General features: G+C 42.8%; 1 protein-coding gene across 7 annotated transcripts in view; it reads right to left on the bottom strand.

Annotated features, from left to right (window-relative positions):
- Nucleotides 1-27,251, bottom strand: part of TCF12 (transcription factor 12) — a 273,710-nt gene that overhangs the window by 30,630 nt on the left and 215,829 nt on the right. For all 7 annotated transcript variants that reach the window (XM_040342741.1, XM_040342743.1, XM_040342744.1 and 4 more), the window contains 4 exons: nt 5,955-6,060; nt 3,163-3,302; nt 2,040-2,184; nt 1,800-1,870 (listed from right to left, as the gene is read on the bottom strand). In XM_040342741.1, coding sequence (XP_040198675.1) covers nt 1,800-1,870; nt 2,040-2,184; nt 3,163-3,302; nt 5,955-6,060 — 462 coding nt within the window. The remainder of the gene's footprint in view (nt 1-1,799; nt 1,871-2,039; nt 2,185-3,162; nt 3,303-5,954; nt 6,061-27,251) is intronic.

Genomic DNA, 27,251 nt, shown 5'->3' with positions numbered 1-27,251 from the left:
TGTAATAGGTTTTCACAAAGAGAGCAGCCTGGATCCTCCTCTTTTCGGGTCCCTCTTCGCTGCTCCTAGACCCTCCCTCCTGTCGAGTGCCCCCACAGTAAGCAGCTTGCTATGGGGGCACGTGAGCCGAGCTGCAGCTCCGTGTGTCCATTCAGTCACAGAGCTTTGGTTCGGCCCTGCCCCCTCTCTCCCCTTATTGGCTAATTGACTTTGATTGACAGCAGGAGCCAATGTCACCGCTGCTGTGTCTCAGCCAATCAGAAGGCTAAGGGACTTGTGGACATTACTGGATAGAGATGGGGCTTAGGCAAGTATTAGGGAGGCTGGGGGTCTACTTTATACAGAGGGCTTTTTATCTTATTCTATGGGGATTAACAATACTACGGTACACTCACTTCTTTGGTCCCTGCAATAGTTACCATCATTCCACTACTGGTCTCAGAGGAGGATTGTCTGTGGAGATACCGAGGAACCTGGAGGTCGGAGGATCTACCATAACCTCTGCAAAGGCGATTTTAGACCTTATACTCCGAGGTCCTACTGCTCTGGTAAGGGTCCCCCCTTTACTATTCTGTGTGGCACTGGAGAATATTTCATCGCTATGGTGGCGGATGACAGTTTTACTTCCTGTCTGCAGACACATCTATCAGTGTTTACTTGAAGTTCTGATCTTTCCTCCCTTTATTGGACTGTATTTTTACTGCATTTATTTTGAACATTCCTTATATGTGGATACAATTTGATCTATTTTGCATTTATTGGTTGTCCTGCTCTAGGACACTTAATATCACATACTGTTTATTTTTTGCACTTGGATGCTGGCACTACTGTTGATATTTCTTTTTACCGGCAGATATCTTGCGATTTTAATTATCTGCTGTTGAGTCGTTTTACACATTTTTTTCATTCATTTGTCACTAATGTTATTTATCACCTATTTAATCTTTTGGTATCACTTAGCGCAACTATTTATTTGTCCTTTCCTACAATTATCCGCTGTCCATTTTCGTGTGAAAAAAGGAGTTATAAAATCCGTTCCTGTGAGTTTCCATTTTGCTTGTGGGCATTGTGAAGCCCACAAGCAATCATTTCCTAAAAGCGGTGTCACGTGTCACTTCGTAGGTGAAATCTCTCGAGATTTTGCTGCACTGTGTTCCACAATGTATCTTGGGAAGCACGACACTGTACTCCCAGAATACATTGCAGCGCCCAGGGAAAGGCTTGGAAACGCCTACTCCCGCGGCAGGCGAATCCCGGAAGTCTAACTGTGAATAGAAATAATACGGTATTTATATATTTAAAAAAAAATTGGTGTGGCTTTCAATGATGTAGATGATGCATTGATAAAGATTTAATATAGTTGCTATTTTAGGTGAACCTCCGCTTTAAGATGAAAATCCCTTTGCCTTTACAACCCCTTTAACAAAGCTCTCATAAAATGCGTGCATCGCGCACACAATGAGTATCAATACATCCTGGTATTAGTGTGCTGGAAACATTGAGTGAGCATCATGTTTAACAACTCCCAAGCTTGCATTCCATGTGAAAAGTGATACTCTCAGGACAGGCAGCTGTTTCCTTTAGAAGGTCATGCATCATTTAATCAACTGAGAAAACACACCAGTGTTGCACAGAAACTTCTAGATTGTGGTGAAAAAATGTCATTGCTAAATGGCTCGGGCTATCAGTAACAAGCATAAATACCCCACACCGTTTATCAAGATTTGTTGTAATACTAACATTGAAGTAAACAATATCCAATATCCATTTGTGGCTGCACTTAAGATACAAATACTTACAGATGCCAAAGCTTTTCCAAGTGCATCCCCAGTCTGTGAGCTACCAGCTGCATTGCCTCTGCTTCCCGTAACTAACAGAAAAAAAAATGCCATTTTGAACATATACAAATTCTGCTTTATATAAACCTGAAATTGTAAATATATATATATTACGCCAAAGTATTTTTCTTAAAAAATGCTTACAGACTTGCAATCAAACCAATCCTTGGGGTTGCAAAAACCCTATAGATGAAGGCTTACCCATGAGATTGTCTGTTCCATTGATAGGTGGTGTGTGAGAAGATGCCACATAAGAGGAGCTTGTGGTGCCACCCCGATGGAAGCTGGACATTGGAGGAAGACTGGCATTTATGTCTGTTGGTGAAACTGGATGTGGTGGATAGTTCTGAAAAAAGATAATTAGATAGCATTATTGCTGAAGATTACTTCACAATACAATGGCCATGTTAAGGAGTGGTAACGACTGTTTACAATCACTAGAAACTCAACTAAATTGTAAAAAGATTTTCAACAGGCTCCATTCCACTAAGTTGTAAAACACATCATTTGTCTTAAAGTATAACTAAAGGCAAAGCTTTTTTTTTAGTTTGGGAAGGAGTGGAGAGGTGTTATTACCCCAGTCAGGTTTTATTAGGGAGATCTACCCTCTCTAGTTGTCCTGTTTACCATTATCCATGAAAGTAAAAGAAAATCCCAAATATGTGTTGTCCCCAGAACAATAATAATAAATCTTCCAATAGGGATAGTTTTGGTGACCAGGTGGCCCCAAGGGATTCCCTTAAGTTGCAGTGATTTCCTCTCACTTCCTGTTTGGGTTATGGGACAGGAAGTGAAGGTAAATCTCCCCAATGGGATACAGATGGGGAAAAAAAACTGACATGTGTTAGAACCCTCCCATACTCTATCCAAAATGAAAAAAAAAGAGTTTTACTTAAATATGACTAGAAGGTACCTTCTCTATTCCTTTCTTTCATCTCTCAAATGCAAACTTTTTTCTGCTCTTCATAGACTTCCTGCTCTAGCTTGACTACAATCATTCTCTATGCCCCACTTGTGTATGTGAACATAACCACCCTCTCCTGCTCACCCCCCCCAAGATAGACTACGCATCTACCTGCAGACACATTCAGCCCTACGCGAATAGTACATGTAGAGCAGCAGAGCATACATTAGTAGCAATGCACAGCTTGTTTTTTGCAAAAAAATGGGGTTAAAACAGCCAGAAAAGGAGAAACCATATCGCTTCCTCGCCACCTATCATTAGCCTCTGGAGCGCGATCCGAATGTGGATCGGGCTTCAGAGGCAAGAGAGATTTAGAAGCAATGCATCCAATAAATATAAAAATATACACTTCTTTCTTACCAAACGGTCATGTAGGCTGCCATAGTTATTTGACTGTGACATGTGAGATGATGAACTGCCCATCATTCCCCCATAGCCCGGTTGACCAACTCCAACTCCATTGGAGGAATTCCACAGCTCTGATGAGTTATGATTTCCATCTACAAATAGAAAGAAGATGTTAGCGTGATAACACATTAAACAAAAGAGCCAAGATGCTTGTTTATTATAAGTTCAGGTATCAACTCAATCAAAATTTTCAATATAGATTACGGTATCTGAGGGAAAATATGCTGGTGAATAGAAGATTGATGCTTTGATGACACAACGCAGAGCACTGCAGTCAGACTGAAAATGTAATTGTATTACTGTGACCATGAACAGTCGATATTAAAAAAATGTATTTCTAACTAAAGAAGGTAGGCCAGTCTGCACATACCCGACTGCTCAGTAATCATGTTTAACAAATGTGTCATGCGAGGACAAATGACACATGCAGGTGATTGTGCATATAATTAGAATGGGGCTTTGCCAAAGTAGTTCTCCTATGTTCTACACAGCTGTCATGGCAACCCATAAAGCCACATGCTGAGCAATCGTGAAAAAAGGCATCCCGCTCCAGTGACCATTCAAAATTTTGCACACTGAATATTTTCTACTAGACAATATGGTATTTGTGGCCAAGTTTTGACACCTCTGTAGCTGTGAAATACTGTTGTGAGTCAAAAAGCTAAAAGGAAGTTCAAAGAAAAGTCAGCTAATCTCAAGAAGACTCTCGCCTTCATGGTCACAGCACGTTTACACCTTTCACAACTCCAAAAAGTTTTACAATATAACCCTAAAATGAGGTCAGCATAACGCAAATATCAATTCTCCAAGTTTGTCCTCACTGAAATTTATAAAGAGACATTAAATTCCATAATCTACTACTTCCATCCCTGCAAAAAATGAAATTGTTAACTATTACACGCTTCCAGTAAATAGTTGCAGTATATTTGCAGTAAAACTGGCCAAAGTGGGTTGAACCATGTATGGGCAGGCTGAATGTACCCAAGTTGATCAATCTATCAACTTAGATACAACCAGCCTGCCAGAATTTACATGCGATTATTGCTAGCGACCGTTATAACACTGGCTCAGTGGGAGGTATTCCCCCATGAACACTGTGTGGTGGTGAGGAAACCAAATTTCCATGATTGCAGGAAAGAAAAGTTTGCTCAGTCTATGGCTGGCAAAAGACTATACCAGGGGTACCTAATTAAAATTCAAGGAGGTCCGGTCGCCAAAATTTTCTTTGGGCCGAGGTCCGAATCTCAAGTCTGTGTTATGACTCTGAGAAAGATTGTAGTTATTGTATTTCTATTAAAACATGAGAAATGTACAATTTCACAGTCCCCCTTTACATCAGGTGTCCCCATCACAGTCCCCCTTTACATCAGGTGTCCCCATCACAGTGCCCCTTTACATCAGGTGTCCCCATCACAGTGCCCCTTTACATCAGGTGTCCCCATCACAGTGCCCTCTTACATCAGGTGTCCCCATCACAGTGCCCCTTTAAATCAGGCATTCCCGTCAGAGTGCCTCCTTACATCAGATGTCCCATCAGAGTCCCCCTTAACATAAAATGTGCCGATCAGCATGCCCCTTAACATAAAATAAGGGTCAAGCTGATGGGCACATTATATGTTAAGGGACCCTCTGATGGGCAAATTTTATGTTAAGGGACACCCTGATGGGCACATTTTATATTAAGGGGCACTCCGATCAGCACAACAAAACGTGCCCCTTAACATAAAATATGCCCACCAGAGTGCTCATTACCAAAAATGAGCCCATCGGAGTGTCCCTTAACATAAAATATGTCCAACAGCGTGCCCCTTAATATAAATGTGCCCATCAGTGTGCCCCTTAACATAAAATAAGGGTCACGCTGATGGGCACATTTTATTTTAAGGGGCACTCTGATTGGCACATTTTATTTTAAGGGGCACGCTGATGGACAAAATGTAATTTAAGGGGCACGCTGATGGACAAATTTGATTTTACGAGGCATGCTGATGGACAAATTTTATTTTAAGGGGCACGCTGATGGGTATATTTTTAATGTGCAAACTGATGGCCACATTTTATGTTAAGGGACACTCTGATGGGCACAACAAAATATGTCCATCAGTGTGCCCCTTAACAAAATATGCCCATCAGTGTGCACATAAAAAATATACCCATCAGCGTGCCCCTTAAAATAAAATGTGTCCATCAGAGTGCCCCTTAAAATAAAAAAAGGTGCCCATCAGCCTGACCTTTAATTTATATATGCCCAGCAGTGTGCACAATGAAAATACTCGATCACTAGTTAAGTGTGTAACACATACCTTGCATGCAGGAGGGCACATCTTAAATATCGAAGGGGCGGAAGCTGCGAGACATTGGGAGCCAGGACCCGGGAACCGCGAACAGCGGGGGGCGGGGCGCGCCCGTGACATCACGCCTCTACTCGCAGGGGGAGCCAGGAACCGCGAGCAGCAGGGGGCGGGGCGCGCGTGACGTCACGCCCCTACTCACGCCCCGTGAGTCAACTTTTGTTTTCGCCGAGACCTGCGGTGAGGAGCAGGGGGGCGGGCACATGCACGCAGCGTCAGTGGTTGCTGAGGAAACCCGCCATCCCAGCAAACCAACGCTGCCATTTACATTATACTGGCGGTCCGGGAAGAAGTGTCACTCGGTCCGAACTCGGACCGCGGGCCGCCATTTAGTGACGGCTGGACTATACCATCTACACCTGATAACACCACCATCAACACAAAATCACTAACCTTGAAGAAAAAAAGTGCTAGCAAACATACTGCTGGGTGGTTTAGGGGATGGATAGGTTGGAGACTCTCTGTTGAAGTCATCAGAACTTGGAGAGGGTGCATAGACCTGAAAAAACAAAAACAAAAAATACATTATCACAATCCACCAAAGCATTTTAAATGGTCAGCACTGTACAAAAACAGTTTTAGTATGATCTATGCAAAGACCGGGAAGTAATTTTTCTAAAGTGGTTGTAAACCTCAGACATAAAATATGAACAAAGCATATTCCTCTATAGTGTGCACTTGTCTCAAGTAAGACCTAATGAGAAAAATGGTGACAGGGGAGGGACATCCAATTGATTGACAGCCTCAGCTCTGCTCCTGTGTCAGAGATCTGAACTCTTAGACAAGCTTTAAAGTTCTGTACTTTGAATGGATGTGAAGAAGAAAGTGCTGCAGATAAACAGGTACAACTTATGTAGGGAGATTTGTTTAATCTCTGTGTATCGCCTGAGGACAGTTAATTCACTGGGTATATGTGAGGGTTTATAACCACTTTATAAAGGGCCATTCCACCAAGAATGGAACTGAGGGTTAAACTGACAAACAGTCTGCACACCTTATGTGGTCAATATGTGGAGGCCCCGCTCTTGATGTTAGAAATATTTTTTATTCCACTGTTTGAAGAATGCAAAAAGAGAGACTGGGACACTCAAAGTTTGGTGGATATAAACTAAACTTCCAGGAGAAAAGGACAGAGCTATAAATTATAGTAGGCGATCTGCTGGAGTATCCAAGACATATTAAGAGGAACAAAGTATCACCTATATGGTATTACAAAAGCCAATCTGATCTCACAGACAACCTACAAGAATAAGTAGAGATAAACATGCCAGCCATCATTACGAACATTGCCTCCTGAAGATGAGACTCAATACTGAAAGCTTTGGATCTGTATGACAGTCTAGATCAGGGATATGCAATTAGCGGACCTCCAGCTGTTGCAAAACTACAAGTCCCATCATGCCTCTGCCTCTGGGTGTCTTGCTTATGGGTGTCAGAGTACTGCTATGCCTCATGGGAATTGTAGTTCTGCAACAGCTGGAGGTCCACTAATTGCATATCCCTGGTCTAGATGCTTCTTCCCGCACAGGTTTGTCTTATATAGAACCTGGTCAGATAGGCTGTAGGGTGGTCATCCTAAACCTGGCTTCACTGCCTCATAAACCAATGGTTGGAAAAAGTATGGAAGAGGCGAGTTTACATTTTCAGACTTTGCTGGCTACATGCTGGTTACAAATCATGGATCATGGTGGCAAAGCCAAAATCAAGATTAAGCCCAGGTTCACACTGGGTGCGATTTCATTCGATTTGAGATGCGATTTCACATGTGAAATCGCATCTCAAATGCCGCCAATTGTCGGCAATGGCGCCGTCCTAATCGGTGCGACGCCGCATCTGCGGCGCTGCACCGATTTCAAAAAGTAGTTCCTGTACTACTTTTTGCGATTTCGGGCCGCGATTTACATTGACATCTGTGCAGAAACCTGCACAGATGTCTCTTAAATCGCGGCCGAAATCGGGACTGCCGGCGGGAGTGAAATCGTGCGAGTTCAGCTGAACTCGCACGGCTTCACTCCCGCAGCCCAGTGTGAACCAGGGCTTAACAAGTAATGAATGTCTGCTTCCCTCTTTCTATACTCACAGGTTACTTTAAACACTGGAGGAAAGAAAGCAGGAGTAGTAGTAATGATTTTATCCATTCAACAGATTTGCTTAAGATGCGTATTCTGTCATAGAAAGTAGGGTTGTCCCGATACCACTTTTTTAGGACCGAGTACAAGTACCGATACTTTTTTTCAAGTACTCGCCGATACCGAATACCGATACTTTTTTTTAATGTCATGTGACCGTTTTCAAACCACAATACAGACCAAAGATATTTTCTTTAGAATTATGAAGAACTGGTACATCATGGTGTGGGGCTGTTTTTTAGCATACGGTACTGGAAAACTACATATCATTGAAGGAGTGATCACTGTCAGTGCAGCTCATCGGTGCCAGTGCCCAAAAGTGCAGCTAGCCAGTGCCACCTATCAGTGCAGATCAGTGCCCATTAGTGCATCAGTGCAGGGAGGCAGCTTATTAGTGCATCTCATCAGTGCCACCCAATCAATGCAAGTGCTACCTATCAGTGCCATCCATTTATGAGTGCCATTCAATCAATCCCAGTGCCACCTATCAGTGCCCTCCAATGGTGCCATCCAATTTGTGTTCGATGTCACAAAAAAAAAAAAAAAAGTATTCTATTTTGGTATCGGGAGTATTTGCGCGAGTACGAGTACTAGCGCAAATACTCGGTATCGGTCCCGATACCGATACTGGTATCGGTATCTGGACAACCCTAATAGAAAGTCAACAATATCTGAATCATTCACAAAAAGAGCAGAAGAATGAAAACGCAGCGATCAAAGTCTAATGAACAATTACAAGCCTTTGTGCTCATGAATACTATACGAGGCAATTTCAGAACACGCTGCTTTAGAAATGGCATTAACCACAGAATGACTGGACTCTAATGTGAACCAAGAGCATCAGACAAGACAGAATACCGTAGGCAAAAAGTGTATGTGATTGCTTCTGGATAGTGTAACAAGCCCAACAAATACTGCATGCCACTTAACCAACTTCAAATGTATCTAACTCAGTTTTCTAAAGCAGTGGTCTCCAAACTGCGGACCCTTTCTTGCTTTTATCTGGCCCTCCACCCCCCCCCCCACTGTTGCTGACATACTTCTGCCACAGCCACCAATGGGGCACTAATCCTCCCATTGACATCAATGATAAGGCACTACTCCTCCCCCTAATACCAATTATGGAGCATTGTTTACTCCCACTGATGCCAAGACATTTTATTCTACTACTGGCCACAGTATAAAAATTGAAGTCTAACATGCCTATATTTTGCCTTTCCTGGTTCCCCTTCCCCATTGACAGTCTACTGCAGGGATCCTCAAACTACGGCCCTCCAGCTGTTGTAGAACTACACATCCCATGAGGCATTGTAACACACTGACATTCACAGACATTCACAGACATGACCAGGCATGATGGGAATTGTAGTTCCTGAACAACTGGAGGGCCGTAGTTTGAAGACCCATGGTCTACTGAAATAAAAAAAACACATTTCCATCTTCATTACATACCTTACTTTAGATCTACTGACACGACTGGGCCTTTACGCTTATCAATACAATGCATGCAGATCATGGCTGGTGAAAGGGGCCAGCAAGGTGCTCTACATAGCTCCTGAAAACAGGAAGGTGTAGTAACTGCCCACATGTGGCACTGAGGCTGCATGGTTGAAAGTACTGAAATCCAATTATTAAAAGTGGTGTGCAAAGGACAACAGGACTGGGAAGGAAAGGCTGGATCGATGCAGAATGTCTTCCAGACAGTAAATGAGGTGGGCTCTATCTGACTTGCTGCAGTCTATAATACACACTGTGAGAAGCTCACAGTATGCAATGCAACCAGGAAAGGCATTTCAGTCAGGGATGGACTGCCCATTGGGACTACAGGGAGTTTCCCGGTGGGCCGATGGCTCAGTGGGCCGGCTTCAGTGACAATGGACCGCCGCCCCCTCTGCTCCTCTGTCTCTCCCTCCTTGCAGCGCTCACCTCCTCTCCCTGGCTAGTTAACTTCAGCGTGACTGAATACAGACATGCTCCTCGGAAGTCGCACTGAGAAGCTCATCATACGACTTGGAAGGAGGGCGGCCGCACACAGCTGTGACATAAGCTTCCTCGGCACTCATTCTCCTGGTCTTTACTTCCCCCGCTCTCCATATAGATTCTCTGCGGCAGCATACAGGTTGGAGAGCGGGGGAAAGAAAGAGCAGGAGAACGAGTGCCGAGGAAGCTTATGTCACAGGTCTGTGCGGCAGCCGTCCTTCCAGATCGTATGATGAGCTTCTCAGTGCGACTCCCAAGGAGCATGTCTGTATTCAGTCACGCTGAAGTTAACTAGCCAGGGAGAGGAGGTGAGCGCTGCGGGGACCAGAGCATCATAGGGGGGATAGAGGCGCATTGGGGGGGGGGCAGAGCATCATGGGGGGGATAGAGGCGCATGGGGGACCAGAGCATCATGGGGGGATAGAGGCGCATGGGGGGGCCAGAGCATCATGGAGGGGATAGAGGTGCATAGGGGACCAAAGCATCATGGGGGGGGGGGTTGAGGCGTATGGGGTGCCAGAGCATCGTTTAATGAAGTTGAATGGGTAATGGCTAGTGAAGGGGGAGGAGGGGCTTGGGTGGACATCGGGGTTGGCCGGGGGGAGGGGGGATTTGTCAGGCCGCCATGGGAGAGACCTGTCAAAGTGGGCCGGTCTGGATGAAGTCCAGGGCCAAATTTTTGTCCCAGTCCTGATTTCAGTACAAGAGAGAAACCTGCACAACTGTACAATACTGAAGGTAAGGCTGGAGTCCAGATTTGACGATCACAAAAAGTAGGAAGGAACTTTCACAAAAACTGCTTACAGTCCAAAATGTTTGCTCAGATAATACAAGGGTATTACACTGCTTTAATCACTAGGGTTGGAAGAAAGCAACATAACACTAGCCAAAGACACTTTCAAATGATGTGAAGTAATATACAGTATTTAAAAGTCTGAACTTTATAGTTAATTCAAATTAAGAGTTTTGAACAGTGTGATATGTAATGCTATGCCTAAAGTTAAGTGAAAATCACTTACCCACAATGAAATGTAGGTAGGACAGAGCAGCAAAATGTTAGTCTTTTAATGAAAGTGAAATTACATATAGTCTAAATAGCAGTCAATTGAAAAAAAAAGACTTAAAAAATAAATAAGAAATTCTCAGAATTTTAGCAACAGTACAGAAAGATTCTCAGGCTGAGCTAAGAAATATACTATTTGTTGGCGCAAGCATTCGCAATGTTTTCTTCAGACAATCTGACACATTGTAAAAGAATAGTATATGGACTCTTGCATATCAGACTGGTGCTATTACAACAAACCTGTAGTCTGCATGATATGGGTCAGTTCTACTGTACATTTAAACGATCGCTATACGAAAATAATGCATGCTTTATGGAGCTGCACTTCTGCCAGCCATAATATTTCACATCAAAGGGCAAGAGCAGAAAATGTAAGTGATGTGGTAGTGGAAATTTCATTGACTCCAGATGTGAAGAAACACATGGCCAAACTGGGAAGAAAAAAAATGTAGTTGCAAAGCCAGTGAAAACATGTGTCTGTCATCTGATCACCTGGAAAAAAAATACCAAGATTTCAATTTAATGGAAGAATCAAACATACGTGGCCGCCTAGGTCTGCACAACCTGTAACACATGGCGGATTTACTGTTTACGGCAGAATTTCTATGATAAACCCACACCACCCAATGATAAAAAGAAAAATAATGTAGAAATCATATATAAAAACCCCTCTGTCACAGAATGGCAAAATAATAAAAGGCTTCCTACTAACCTTAAAACACTAAATGAATGCACGTTTGTATGTTTCATTTACAGACCACACGTGTTACAATCTGATTACACAATTTATTTTAGATACACCAACAACTTATGTAGTGCAAGGGTCTGATTAGATAGCCTGATTGGATAGTTTATGTAGGCCCTTCTATTACATAAATATATGAACTTGACAGCGCCTATGGATACAAGTATGTACCTATAATGACAAGTATTAGCTGCAAAAATAAACTTGCTAAGTATCACCAAAGCAGTAACATATGAGAAAACAAAAACTTGCGCTAGAAATAGTCTGATATATGTACTGGACAAACCATTAGACCAGTGGTTCTTAACCTGGGTTTGATCGAACCCCAGGGATTCGGTGAGTCAGTCCCGTGGGTTCGGCGGAGGTCAAGACACACACCTATACACACTGGCGTAGCGTGTGGGGGGGCAGGGTGCAATGGGCACAACATTTAGGGGGACGCCAGTGTGGACTGTGTCACTCTATTAATTTGTATTCACCGTGTCACTGTGTCTGTGTACCGGACCGGCCGCCATGTTCAGTCTCGACAATGGCGAGCCGGCGTGCTGTGATTGGGTGAATAGGTCATGTGGCCTGGCCTGAGCTGGCCTGTCTGTGATCACGGTGGGTGGCGCATGCGCTTGGAGTCTCCCGCCTCTGCCTCGCTGTCACTCCGATGCCGCCGTCATCTCCTCCGCGGTCCGGATCACTTCACCGACCGTGGCAGTGGCACTGCAGGCAGCGGCGGCGCATATCGTAGACAGACAGGATTCGGAAGAGCAGGTGAGACAGAGACTCAGACGAGTCATGTTGCTTGCCCGGCCACTGGCAGTGTGTCTGGGACTGGGGGAGAGCGGCCTGAGGGCCGGAGGTCCTGGACGACTAGTAGGACATGTGGACTGAGACGGATAAACATTCTGGCTGATTCTGAACGGTAGTGGCTTATTAAGTAAGTATATGATATATAACTTATATACCAAACCTAGAAATCTAGAAAGGATTTTAAAGGTGGACCACATACAAAAAAATAATAATAATAAAAAAAAAAAGATATTGAGTACAGTGCTATGAGGCTCATGCCTTGCTTGTGCTAATGTTTGCTGCTAATTTTAATGCAAGCCTTTGGTAGAAGTTGCATCGATAGAATCCCACAGTGCTTAGATTTAGATAAATATATACCTAAATATATACCTATGTTTTGAATTTGAAAAAATCATATTTTATTTTTCCAATTAAGAAGGGTTCGGTAAATGCGCATATGAAACTGGTGGGGTTCAGTACCTCCAACAAGGTTAAGAACCACTGCATTAGACAAACAAATATATAAAAAATGCATCATAAGATTAATGGCATCAAATAATCCTATATGGTGCTCAGTGCTCAATAGATGTCTTCTATGGGTAGCTGCTCAGACTGGGTGCCCCACATAGATGTCCACTCACCACTGGATATGGACCACCTATCTCTAGTACGGTCTTGTAAGCATGTGGGGATAGCCCAAATCCTTAGGACGAAGTCTTTGAAGTTGAGATGTGCCCCATAAGGATGAATGGGGATGAGAAGAGCAAGAAAAGAGCCTCATTGCGCAATGCCGTTTTAAAAATGTATTAGTTCCACAAAAAAATAAAAAGGTTACACTTACATTGCCGAGTGCCTGATAGTCCTGGCACCCAGCGTAAGTAGCAGGTAATTAAATAAGGGGTAATCGGCCCTGAACGGATAAGCCCCTGTATAGACTATTTCTAGCGCAACTTTTTGTTTCCTCATAATACATAGCTTTGGTATATCTAAAGTTGATTGTATGGTCCGACTGTAATGTGTATGGTGACCACAAGGCAAGGCAGTTTTGTAGAAAACAGAAAGTCGGTATGAAAACCTTTTCTGCATATAATGTATATATGTATCAATTTCTAACCAATGAAGGCTTTTCGTAAATGTTTTAGATCCAGAATATTTGTATAGAAGGCTTGTACGGCTGCTTTCACACTGAGCAGCGCAGGGCATCGGCGATAAAGCAACACTTTTTTTACCTGTGCTTTACTGTCTTTTTTGCTGCGCTTTTCGGCCGCTAGTGGGGAGCTTTTAACCCCCACTAGTGGCCAGAAAAAGGTGGCCATTGATTCCTACAGCGCTGCAAAGATGCGGGTTGCAGGACTTTTTTTTAGCGTGCTGCCAGCGCACCGCACCAGTGTGAAAGGCGCTATTTTTAGCGATATAGCGCCTGTAAAGTGCCTCAGTGTGAAAGCAGCCTGTCAGATTAAAAAAAAATCTTACGTCATCTCCCCAACATAACAGACACATTAGTAAAGAGCATAAGGTGATTGCAGTCTTATTATCACTTTTATGAACATCTGTGCTAAAAAAAAAAAAAAAATGTCCCTGCTGAGAAGCAGACGGAGGGTTTTTTTGTCTAACATTTAGCAGTCTGAAAGTTAATGAAATGACAGACAAGATATAATGATCAGTTATGAGTAGGGTTTTCCCGATACCGAGCATTTGCATGAGTACTTGTACAGGCTGGCAGCAGTAGAACTAGGTAAGCTGGCCAGGGCAGGGCGCAGCCGCATGTTCCATCAGAATCGGTGACAGGAGATGTCATATTCGGTAACAGAAGTGACGTTCCGCGTCTCCGTCAGAGGTTGAACATCCCAAACATACAACTGGGTAAGACAGGGGGTGTAATGGCGCTTGCTAATGGGAAGTTAATAAATAATAAAGTGCAAAAGACAACGCACAGAGACGTATGAATACTAAACAATATTATTCAATAAACGTGTTCCACTCTTGAAGGCCCTTGATAACATCCACAACTGGGATGTAAAGGGTGGAAAAAGTGGTAATAATGGGTAAAATAGAAGCTACAATGAAATAATCATAATCATTGAACAAATAGGTGTTGAATCCAATCCTAATAAATTCCAGTGCTATCACAAAAACAAATAAAAAATTGGTGAGAAGAGTGAATAGTGATGACCTAGAAGTGGTCCAAATGATCCAAATGACACAAAATGAGACTCCTCTGTGTTTAAGAAAAAAATTGTGCACCAAAAAATTAAGTGCAAGATGAGCATAAATAAATAAATAAATAAATATTCAAGCATTAATCAATAAATATGAAAAAATTATTTCCAATAGATAAAAATGTTCAAAGTGAATAAACACTAAATATATATAGTTCAAAAAAAGGTGTTCAAAGTGAATTCCAGAAACTTGCTGAAAAAATTCCAAACGTGCAAAAAAACAGTGTGTAAAAGGGTGAAAGTATTCAAGTGATTAGTTCCACAGTTTCCCCGAGATGTAAAGAGTTGCTGTAATCACCACACTCTCCTCCAGTGTAGCTATGCAGGCACAAGATAGAAAATGCTAGCCTCTCACCTCAGAACAGGTCAAGCAAGCCTGTTAAAATATGGATGCAGCCCAGCAGCACACACTCTGAGTTCAGGAGAGCTCTGTTTGCTCCAATCCTTCAGACCTCTGTTACGTCCAGATCCCTCTCAATACAAATAAAGAGCAGGCTCCATGGTGCAGTATATCAAAATAAATGTAATACAACAAACAGTAGCACTCACATTTCAGTAGGCTGTGAACAGCATGCAAATTATTCCAGCGAATGTATAACGATAGGCAGCAGATCTCCGCTCTCGGCCGCGAGCGGAGATGACGTCACCAACGGCACTTCCCGGTCACCTGACGCGTTGCGTAGCAGTACAACGCTACTTAATCATAGGTAGGCTACCTATGATTAAGTAGCGTTGTACTGCTACGCAACGCGTCAGGTGACCGGGAAGTGCCGTTGGTGACGTCATCTCCGCTCGCGGCCGAGAGCGGAGATCTGCTGCCTATCGTTATACATTCGCTGGAATAATTTGCATGCTGTTCACAGCCTACTGAAATGTGAGTGCTACTGTTTGTTGTATTAAATTTATTTTGATATACTGCACCATGGAGCCTGCTCTTTATTTGTATTGAGAGGGATCTGGACGTAACAGAGGTCTGAAGGATTGGAGCAAACAGAGCTCTCCTGAACTCAGAGTGTGTGCTGCTGGGCTGCATCCATATTTTAACAGGCTTGCTTGACCTGTTCTGAGGTGAGAGGCTAGCATTTTCTATCTTGTGCCTGCATAGCTACACTGGAGGAGAGTGTGGTGATTACAGCAACTCTTTACATCTCGGGGAAACTGTGGAACTAATCACTTGAATACTTTCACCCTTTTACACACTGTTTTTTTGCACGTTTGGAATTTTTTCAGCAAGTTTCTGGAATTCACTTTGAACACCTTTTTTTGAACTATATATATTTAGTGTTTATTCACTTTGAACATTTTTATCTATTGGAAATAATTTTTTCATATTTATTGATTAATGCTTGAATATTTATTTATTTATTTATGCTCATCTTGCACTTAATTTTTTGGTGCACAATTTTTTTCTTAAACACAGAGGAGTCTCATTTTGTGTCATTTGGATCATTTGGACCACTTCTAGGTCATCACTATTCACTCTTCTCACCAATTTTTTATTTGTTTTTGTGATAGCACTGGAATTTATTAGGATTGGATTCAACACCTATTTGTTCAATGATTATGATTATTTCATTGTAGCTTCTATTTTACCCATTATTACCACTTTTTCCACCCTTTACATCCCAGTTGTGGATGTTATCAAGGGCCTTCAAGAGTGGAACACGTTTATTGAATAATATTGTTTAGTATTCATACGTCTCTGTGCGTTGTCTTTTGCACTTTATTATTTATTAACTTCCCATTAGCAAGCGCCATTACACCCCCTGTCTTACATATTTCTTTGGGTGCGTGAGCACCGTTTTAGTAGTGGCTGCTGCTTTACACATAATTTATTTTAATTGAGTATATTTGCCCATGGTCAGTTTGGTTAGTTTGGTTGTGCGCATTAGTTCCCCCCTGTTTACATACAACTGGGTACACCCTGCACTCGGTCACAGTAAGCCAGCCAGCAGCAGACATCTTGTTACACCCAGCCCATATAGTTCTGGCTGGGTGTAACAAGATATTCACTGCTGCTTACTGCGGCCGAGTGCAAGGTGTACCAAGATGGACGTCGCAGCATATATGATAAATGGCATGAATGATGAGAAGAAATATTAGCCTGGCTAATATAGCATTGCAAAATCCTTCCTTTCCTTTTATCATTCATGTCATTTATTATGCCAGGCCAGCAATTGCCAATCAGTGCCACCCATCAGTGCTGCATATTAGTGCCCATCAGTGCCATCTAATCATATCAGTGCTGCATAATCAGTGCAACCTAATCCTATCAGGTCTTATGAGTGCTGCTTAATCAGTGCCAGAAGATATCATTAGTCTGTATTGTGCTTTGAAAACTGTTACATGACAAAAAAAAAAAGTATCGGTAATCGGTATTGGCGAGTGCATGGAAAAAAGTATCGGTAGTCGGTATGGGCGAGTACATGGAAAAAAGAATCGCGCTTGTACTCGGTCTCAAAAAAGTAGTATTGGGAAAACCCTAGTTATGAGAATTGTATAATATGTAGAATCCACAGAAAATAAAAAAAAAGTCTTCTCTCCAAACACCTAAACAGTTTGTTTTATATAACCCAAAGATCATTTCCAGACATCTTTACATGCAAGCCTTTTGGGCATTTTCTTCTCTCGCCTGGCACCAGGAAAACAAAATGCCCTGTATAAGCTCTGGACTGACTTGTTAGAGTATACACAGGGATGTGGACTCCTTACCAAGCCTCATGTGACAGCACTGGTTTAATCATGACACATCTGGTGCGTTCACATTCGGATGACCATGTTTTATAATATGGTCCCAGTATTACGCAATGGTCCTGAAGGTTGAACAAAGCCGTAGCAGCAAGGAAAAAAAATCTTCTTTTGGGCGACACGCATCTTGCGATTTTGTTTGCGCAATTTTTTCTTCACGACAATCGTGGCAAAAATCACACCACGTTCGGGGTGGCATTGAGAAATAATGGCATCGCAAACGAGTCCCGCATTTTGCCGCAAATCTGAATCGCAGAGAGAATAGTGGCGGTTCGGCCCATGATTCAAATCGCCCAGATGTCAATATAGCCCTAAGCTTCCATAAAAAAACATGATAAGAATATTGGACGAATGATCGTCCATTTTTTTTTTTGCCTGGTAGTCTTATATTGAAAACAAATTGTTTCCATAAAATCACAGAAAAACCTCCTATACCTGCAGTTGCTGGATTCTGATCGGGTGGGTGGTTACTGACGTGTGACAGCAGGGCTATGTGCGACATCCAAAACCGCCCACCTGAGCGGAGTCTAGCAACAGTGGGTATAGAGGGTTGATCACATATACTGAATAATTTGTTTACACTTTTATATATACATATATATGCGCATTTTGGATATTTATTGAATATGATACAGGGGAAAGGAATCGCCGCTTATTTATATAGAGGGTCTCTGTAACATTGCAACAACTGATGGTAAAAAAATTATGTAGGTCCATACGGATAATTAGTACACCTTAAGATTCAAGTGCCTGCTACATCTAGGTCTGTAAGCCAGTACTAATTATATCAGACATACCCACAGACTGGACACCTGATTTAGGCCCCTTTCACACTTGTACGACTTGTCCTGCGACTTGGGACTACAAAGTCACGCGACAAGTCGTTCCCCACTATTTCCAATGACAGCCATTCATATTAGTACGACTTCAAGTCATGCCAACTTCAAAGCAGTCCCTGCACTACTTTGCTCAGACTTTGATGCAAGTTACACTGGAATTCCCTGAAATCGCGGAAAAAGTCGTGTTGAAATCGCTGCAAAATCGACAGGTAGTGTGAAATGGGCCTTAATCTTTTCTCGTTAAACTTTTGTTCATAACATCACTGTTCCTCTCTGTGACAACATGTACAGCCCCTCTCATAAAGTAGCACTGAAGTCATAACAAATCATTCCAAATCTCACATAAAAATTCCTTAAGTAATGGTTGAAGTCGGCGGCAATTTCACAGACATCCGTGCAGGCTTCTGCACCTCAAAATCGCAAAGAGTAGTAGAGAAACTACTTTTTGAAATCGCTGCTAAAATCGTACCCAATGAGACTGCAGGATAAAATTCTACCTGGTGAGACCGCTGGCTAAAATTGTACCCGTGAGACCGCTGGCTAAAATTGTACCCGTGAGACCGCTGGCTAAAATTGTACCCGTGAGACCGCAGGCTAAATCGTAACCAGTGTCACCGCAGGCTTATGGTCAATGGGGATCTATTCGTAATCGCCTGTTTAACTGCAGTAAAGTACACATCTTCCAATGAAAAAGTAGTTTAAGAAAAACAAAATTCCAGCCAATGGTAAGTAATTAGTTCATACCTTTGTACTGCCGGCCAGCGCCTTCTCAAAAAATAAAAAAGGCAGCATTGCATTTCTGTACATTAGCATGCAACGCTAAGAATGGAGATTGAGAAGTCTTTTTGTTGACGAAACTGATCGGACTGAGTTATTTGTTCCTGCTATAGCACATTTTTACATGTTTGGATGATCTGTGGCGGCCGCCTTTTTATCATGCAAACAATTCTAGTCATCCAAATATCTATAATATATTTGCCCTTCTGTGCTAAACCCCTCTCACACTGGGGCGGTATCAGTAAAGCATTGCTAGTTTTAGCGGCACTTTACCGCTGTTAGTGGTTCTTTTCGGCCGCTAACGGGTCGCTTTTAACCCCCGCTAGTGCCCGAATAAAGGGTTAATAGTGCCCTTGTTGCTGCGCTGCCCATTCATTCCAATGGGCAGGGGCGGTGCAGGACTTTTTTTTCCCATCCTGTAAATGCACTGGCCCAGGGTTAAAGCATGCAGACTTACACACTGGGGTGGCTTGAGAGGCGCAAAAACACCTGTAAAGCGCCTCAGTGCGAGAGGGGTCTAATTAATCTGGTTTAAAAAAAAGCCCTTTATCTGTGATTCAGTAAAGAGATCCAGAAACCATGATACACGAGCAGGTATTATACCCCTTTCACACTGAGGCAGTTTTCAGGCGCTTTAGTGCTAGAAATAACCTCTTAAAAGCGCTTTAAAACTGCCTCCCATTCATTGCAATGGGTGCTTTTACACCCGGGCGATGCATTTGCGGTACGTTAGAAAAAGTCCTGCAAGCAGCATCTTTGGGGCGAGTTGGGAGTGCAACTGCCCATTCATTGAAATGAATGGACAGCGCTTCAAAAGCCCCTTAAAAACGTTTAATTTTTTTTAAGGTCACGTGAAAACTGGCCTGCTAGCACCCGAAAAGCTCTGCTAAAACGCTGCTAAAGCACTACAAAAACGACCAGCGCTCTAGCGCTGTTTTTAGTGGCCCTCAGTGTGAATGATCTTAAAGATTGCTTTTTCCAGGACAGGATGTTATGAGTGGATAGTTTGCTTTAACCATATTTGAGTGGTTTACCCCAGTAAATTGCCTTGAGTAGATAAAAGATTTAATCATTTCAGACTAAACTAAAAGCCTCAATATTTTATAACCTGTGGTTGTACCGCAATTACACAATCGGCTGTAAAAAGCAAAAAAACTAATCCTGAAAGACTTTAAAATATGCATTCTTAGCAGCACTGTCCTCTAATTACAATCTTACTCATCATAGTGGGTTTGGAACATAAATATGCACATATATAGTTTCATATTGAATCAATATTACTTTTTTGGTACCCCAAAGACTTTGCAATGTGTTTTAAAAACATAAGCACAGAGTATATAATAAGTATGCTCTGAGCCTATGAAATAAACCCTTATGTTTTTATACCACACTGTAAAGTCTTCGGGGTACAGATAAAGTAGAGTCGTTTTTATATACCATTGTATAGGGATGTGGTGCCCCACACTCACTGTCTGACCCACCCGTACAGTCTTTTCTAGAGTGTTACATATGCAAACGATATAAAGGAACAGATTATCACAAATGCTGAACATTTTTAAATGCATTGAATATGACACAACTGCAACTCTGCCTAGATATAGGCATCCATCAAAACATAGTAACCAGGCTGGGAGGGCATCAGTCAGAAGGCAAACAAGAGGCCAAGAAAAACTGGTCTTTATGGAAGAGTGACATGAATAAAGCAATTTTTGGGAAGAGGGGAACAAATCACTTTTGTAATTTTCTTAAAGACATGAAGGATCTGCAGCAGATACGTGGAAAAGGGTCTCTGGTCTGATCAAAATAAAGTTTTTTTTTTGCCTTGGCATAAATCACTGTGGTGAAAAGCTGACACTGCTTATCACCCTGAGAACATCATCCCCAAGATAAGCTTGGTAAAGGTTGGTGGCAGAAGCATCACGGTGCAGGATGTTTTTCATTTGCAGGGACTGGGAAACCTGTCAGGCAATATATATAGCCAAGGTGGGTCAGTATCTTGACCTACAATGACCTAAAAAAAATGAGACAGACACACTGGAGGGGCTTAAAGTATATTTCTTCTTCAGCAGCCAACTTTGTTATACCACATGTGTGTTACATGTTCCCATTCACATAGCATGACTTTCTAAACAGCTGCTTGCATTTTTACTTGCTTAACGTGCTTCTAAAGGCAGGTTTTTTGCAATCTATGCATCAAGATAAAAAACCTTTGATGTACAGCAGCCCCCCATCTCAATCCAGCGATGATGCACAAGAGACTAAGCTGTCCGGGACTCTCCCACCTCATTGGCTGAGACACAGTAGTGGGCTCCATTGGCTCCCGTTGCTGTCAATCAAAGTCATTGAGCCAATGAGGAGAGAGCAAACTGCTTTCTGTGGGGAAACGTGGCAAGAGGGAGGGACCAGGAGCAGCGACAAGGGACCCAAGAAGAGGAGGATCTGGGCTGCTCTGTGAAAAACCACTGCACAGAGCAGGTAAGTATAACTTTTTTGTTTGTGTGTTTAAAAATAACAAACAAGACTTTAATATCACTTTAAGTACTCGTTTACACTACCTGCATGCTAAAATGCCCCTTTTCAGCATGCAAGCTGGTATCGGTTTCCCCAGGCAGAGCACTGTGCTCTTTTCGTGCATTGTACTGATTACATTGTTTTGTACTGGGGGGTTTCTCAAACTTCACTGCAAAAGCCAGCATTCAACAGTAGAACAGAATAATGATAATATCCACAACCACAACTTGCCCAACTAGAAAACACAACACTGCAGTTGGGATGACATGTATATGAACCTTGCAGAAAGTTTGGACGATATAGTAATGTTTGTATTACATTGTTAATATTTACATATACTGTATGTACAAGTGCATACAGAAAGTATTCACAGCGCTTCACTTTTTCCAAATTCTGTTATGTTGCAGCCTTATTCCAAAATGAATGATTTTCCTCAAAATTCTACAAACAATACTCCATAATGACAACGTGAAAGCAGTTTGTTTTGAAATTTTTGCAAATGTATTAAAAATAAAAAGCGATGGGAAAAAAAGAAAATCACATACACATAAGTATTCACAGCCTTTGCCATGACACTAAAAATTGAGCTCAGGTGCATCCTGTTTCCACTAATTAATCTTGAGATGTTTTTACAACTTGATTGGAGTCCACCTTTGGTAAATTCAGTTGATTGGACATGATTTGGAAAGGCACACACCTGTCTATATATAAGATACCACAGTTAACAGTGCATGTCAGAGCACAAAGCGGGCCATGAAGTCCAAGGAATTGTCTGTAGACATCTGATACAGGATTGTATCGAGGCACAGACCTGGGGAAAAACACAGAACATTTCTGCAGCAATGAAGGTCCCAACGAGCACAGTGGCCTCCATCATCTGTAAGCGGAAGCAGTTTGGAACCACCAGGACTCTTCTCTAGAGCGGGCGGTCAGGCCAAACTGAGCGATCTGGGAAGAAGGGCCTTAGTCTGTGGAAAGAGGAAAACCTTCCAGAAGAACAACCATCTCTACAGCACCAATTAGGCCTGTATGGAGAGTGGCCAGGCGGAAGCCACTCCTCGGTAAAAGGCATGACAGTCCACCTGGAGTTTGGCAAAAGGCACCTGAAGGAATCTCAGACCCTGAGGAACAAAATTCTTTGGTCTGATGAAACCAAGGTTAAACTCTTTGACCTGAATGGCAAACATCAGGTCTGGAGGAAACCAGTCACTGCTCATCACCTGGCCAATACCATCCCTACAGTGACACATGGTGGTTTCAGCACCATGTTGTGGGGATGTTTTTTAGTGGCAGGAACTGGGAGACTAGTAAGGATTGAGGGAAAGATGAATGCAACAATGTATAGAGACATCCTTGATGAAAACCTGCTCCAGGGCACTCTGGACCACAGACTGGGGCATAGGTTCATCTTCCAACAGGACAACGACCCTAAGCACACAGCTAATATAACAAAGGAGTGGCTATGGGACAATTCTGTGAATGTCCTTGAGTAGCCCAGCCAGAGCCCAGACATGAACCCAATTGAAAACTCCTGGAGAGATCTGAAAATTGCTGTGCACCGACGCTTCCCATCCACCTTAATAGAGCTTGAGAGGTCCTGCAAAAAAGAATGGGAGAAACTGCCCAAAAATAGGTGTGCCAAGCGTGTAGCATCATACTCAAAAAGACTTGAAGCTGTAATTGGTGCCAAAGGTGATTCAACAAAGTATTGAGCAAAGGCTGTGAATAGTTATGTACATGGGATTTTTTTTGTTTCTTATTTTTAATAAATTTACAACGAAGATCTCCAACAAACTTCTTTCACGTTGTCATTATGACCCTTTTCACACTGGGGCAGTGTGCTTGCAGTACAGGGAAAAAAGTCCTGCAAGCAGCATCTTTGGGGCGATGTGGAAGCCATGTATACACCGCTCCATAGACACACAGCTCAGGAGAGCCCAGAAAAGGAGGATCGGGGTCGCTCTGATCAATACCATTGCACAGAGCAGGCAAGTATAACATGTTTGTCATTTTAATTAAAAAAATTGAGTTTGGTAACACTTTAAGCAAAGAAATTAAATCAAAATTAAAAATATATTAATAACTAAACCTGGGTTATATATTGCAGCTTATCAGGCCTTAGATGTGGTGGCCTTATTCGTTTTCTTTTTGTTCAGGCTAAAAACACTTCAGCAAGCTGACAAAATACGTATTGATCTTGCCAGAAATGCAGTGTCCTGGTCACTTTTCTGTGAGCTGCACTCAAAAGCAAATATAAATCTTCTCTTCTCAGCCCCTGTGCAATGTAGATGAACAAATGCTGTAGTCCAGCTTGGGTGACAATAATGGCTCCCTCAACAGATACAGTGAGGAGTAAGTGTAGCCACCCAGGGATAAGAGGTGTATTATGTGCAAGATAATCAGGTTAAAAAAGCTGAAAAAAATAAAAATGATTGCAGCCATGTAATCCAAGAACTAGTGGATGGCATTAACACACTTTTGTTTATTTGGGGTTTAGACACACTTGAAACTAATCTGGTGTAAGCTTTTGTGAAAAATGCAGCCTAGCATTAGTCAAGTCAATGGACAGTGAAGGTGTAAGCATAAATGTGTAAATATTTTGCACTTAAAAATGCTTTTTCCATCTGAGTGCACAACCAGGCCCAGCATTTCCATCCATCAGCACAGCAAGCAAAGGGCAGAGAGAGAAGGAAGGGATTTGATTCAGGGCGGTCATTATTCACTAGAAGTCCTGCTTGACTCCAATTCTCATCTTTATTCCAAGAAGTCCTGAAATATTATAAATAAGAACTCATACATGCTAGGAAGTCAGAAGGGATTGCATTAAAAAGGCATCCAATGACAGCATATCCTCTTAACTGCAGGGCACTATGTTGTGCAAAAAAAAGTGCACTTACAGTATGCTTTAGGCCCCATTCAAATCTGTGTATTTTAGGGGCTACATCTTTCATGGCAAGTTATATAGATCTCAATGGTGACACCCTAAAATGCAATGCACTTAAAGCTCGCTGCATGGATATGAACCAGGTCTTAAAGTGGTTGTAAACCCTCACATGTACCTAGTGAAGTGACTGGCATCAGGTGATGCACAGAGATGAAAGAAATCCTCCTACATAAGCTGTAGCTGTGTTTCTGCATCCACTTCTGTAAATCAATCTGAAAACAAACAGGAAAGGATTTCTCTTTAGTTGTATCAGCAGGGGGCATGGATCTAAAGTGTTCACACAGCTGACAGCTCTGAGGCCTGATTGGAGGGAAGGGACACACACAGTACAGAGAACAAGCACAGCTGTGGAGAACAGCCACAGGCTCGGTGCTGCAGCTCCTTTCCATCATCAATTTACCTCTTGGTGTCAGGAAAAGCTTCCAGAGACATGCTGATAACAGAGGAACCAGGCAGCAGAGAGAAATGACACTCAGAGCTTTGGAGAGTGACAAGTACACAGTATAGAAGGATGTGATTTTCTTCATAGTTCATGTCTGAGGGTTACAACCACTTTAACTTACAAGAAGTGTTTACCAAGAAGTTAGGAACCAAATTCCTGGATATTTTATGAACCACAAATACGTGGAATGAGGTGTGGGAAACCAGCGTTCAGCGAGTATTTTCTGCACCTCATTCAAAACACGCTATCTCTGATCTGCGGCGGGTGTCCGTGTAAAGTTAATGACACCCCAAATGCAGATAGAAAATGCAATGTGTTTGCCTGCCCTGCATGGCATGGTACCAAAGTACAATGCTATATGGTTGCAGTGCATTTAAAAATAAGTACATTCACTACTTTTGGTGCGATTTCCGCCCATTTAAATGAAAGCATCCCTGCGCAATTCCTGGTGTGAACCAGACCTAAAACTGGTTCTGATTTCAAGCAGATTATTACCATACATTGAAATATACCACCCTGTCCCTTCCATAACTAAATATTTGATAGGATGACGAAGGCAGTGCTATTTCCTGCCAGTCAATCAGTCTGCATTGGATGCTCTTCAACTCTTCTTAACATTTGACCAGTACGAGAAGTCCTAACTTACACAAACAAAATATATAAAGTAAAATTCTGAGTTTACACTAATCTTAACACTGTTCCCTCCCCCTCCTAACACCTATACTAACTACCCTGTGAAAGAAAGATGTATATACTTACCTATTCTCAGACCGCTTCTGTCCAGTCATGTGATCTTCCCTGTGTCAGCCAGTGCCAGCTACAGGGGAAAGGAGACGGTGCTTCGACAATGGCTGGAATGCCTGAGCGGTGATGTCCTCTATAGGTTTACTATGGGCCATCTGTTGTCAGTGCTCCCTCCTCTCCCCTGAAGCTGCTGACAGAGGAGAGCCCATCACGTGACTGGACTGGAGTGGCCTGAGAATAGGTAAGTATATGGAACTTTCTTCCACAGGGTAGTTAGTATAGGTGTTAAAAGGATGGTGGTAGGCGCTTTAATAAACGTATAAACCAGGATTTCCACTTTAAATCAAGTGCAGAAAGAATGAAACACCAGGGCTGCAGGTCTGTGCCTCACTCAAGAGCTCACAGTCAATTTCCCCACCTTCGTATACTCAGACCACTAATCTCCTGGTTTATCTCATGGATTACCTGCCAAGCAGTCAGCAAAGGCCAGCCATAGACGTTTCGAATCTCGACTGCTTCAGCAGGAACCAACCGAGATTCGAACTGTATGTGGGCAGGCTGAATGGCAAGTTGATCGATCAATCCATTTTGGGTACAACCAGCCTGCCGGATTCACATCCGATCATCACTAGGGGCTGCTATAGCCGTTAGCAATAATCACTGTCTTCTCTTGGAGGGATTCCCCTGTCAGAGCAGTTTGTGTTGATGGGGGAATTGTGTGAATGTTTTTACTGCAAACTGTGGTTGCAGGAAAGAAATTTGCACCGTCTATGGCCTGCCGAAGGAAGAAGGCCGAAGGATGTTGGCTCTCTACAACCTGTCCCTATAGACTGGAAGACACTAAGGTATTGTGGTTAATACAGGACCTTTGACACTCTTCTCCCTGTTCCATTACGTATGCAGGGGCACACACTTAGCAATCTGCTTTAGGACTTTGCACATTTGTCATCTCAAAAATACTTCCAGTAAGATAGTTTTTCCTGTTTAATATATATGAAAGAAATTTGACAACCATATAGTTATCATCATAGCTGTATTTGCACCACAAACTGTTTATTCCAAAAACACGTGCGACACATTCTGGTAGGTAGATTTAACATTAAGGTCTTATACACACTGGATATTGTTAAAGGGGTGTTCCAGCCAATTTGTATGTTTATTAAAAGTCAGCAGCTACAAAAAGTGTAGCTGCTGGCTTTTAATAAACAGACACTTACCTGCTCCAGCGACGCGCCGGCCGGGGCTCCGCTCCTCTCCCCCCCTTGCCGGCCGGCGTCTTCATTCTCAGTGTGGGCACCCAGCCGTGACAGCTTTTGGCTTCACGGCCGGGCACCCACTGCACATGCACGAGCGGCACTGCGCATGCGCGAGCGGCGTGGCGCCGTGTAATTGGCCAGGAGATCGCCTAGGACCTGTGAGGTGTCCTAGGCGATCGCCTACAGCAGCCCCTTCCTGTAGGCGATTAAGCTTAGTCGCCTACAGGAAGGAGGAAGTGGGACAGGAAGTCCCACTCTTCCTGAAGCCCCCACTCCCCCCCCAAAAAAAATTACATGCCAAATGTGGCATGTAAGGGGGTGAGGAGTGGGATAAGAGGAAGTTCAAATTTGGGTGGAACTCCTCTTTAATGCAGCTTTTAGGGGCGTCTGGCTTTTTGTTTTCCTGTCTCTAAATGCCCCTGCATGTTAGCCTATGTGTCCATCCATACAGGCATTTAGGGGAGTTTAGAGGCAGAAAATAAAAACGCACTTCCCGTACATCCAGAAGCAGAA

The sequence above is a fragment of the Rana temporaria genome, chromosome 3 (genome assembly GCF_905171775.1).
Source record: "Rana temporaria chromosome 3, aRanTem1.1, whole genome shotgun sequence".
NCBI lineage: Eukaryota > Metazoa > Chordata > Amphibia > Anura > Ranidae > Rana > Rana temporaria.
The sequence above is the reverse complement of the archived record's forward strand: the minus strand, read 5'-3'. Positions and strand labels throughout refer to the sequence as shown.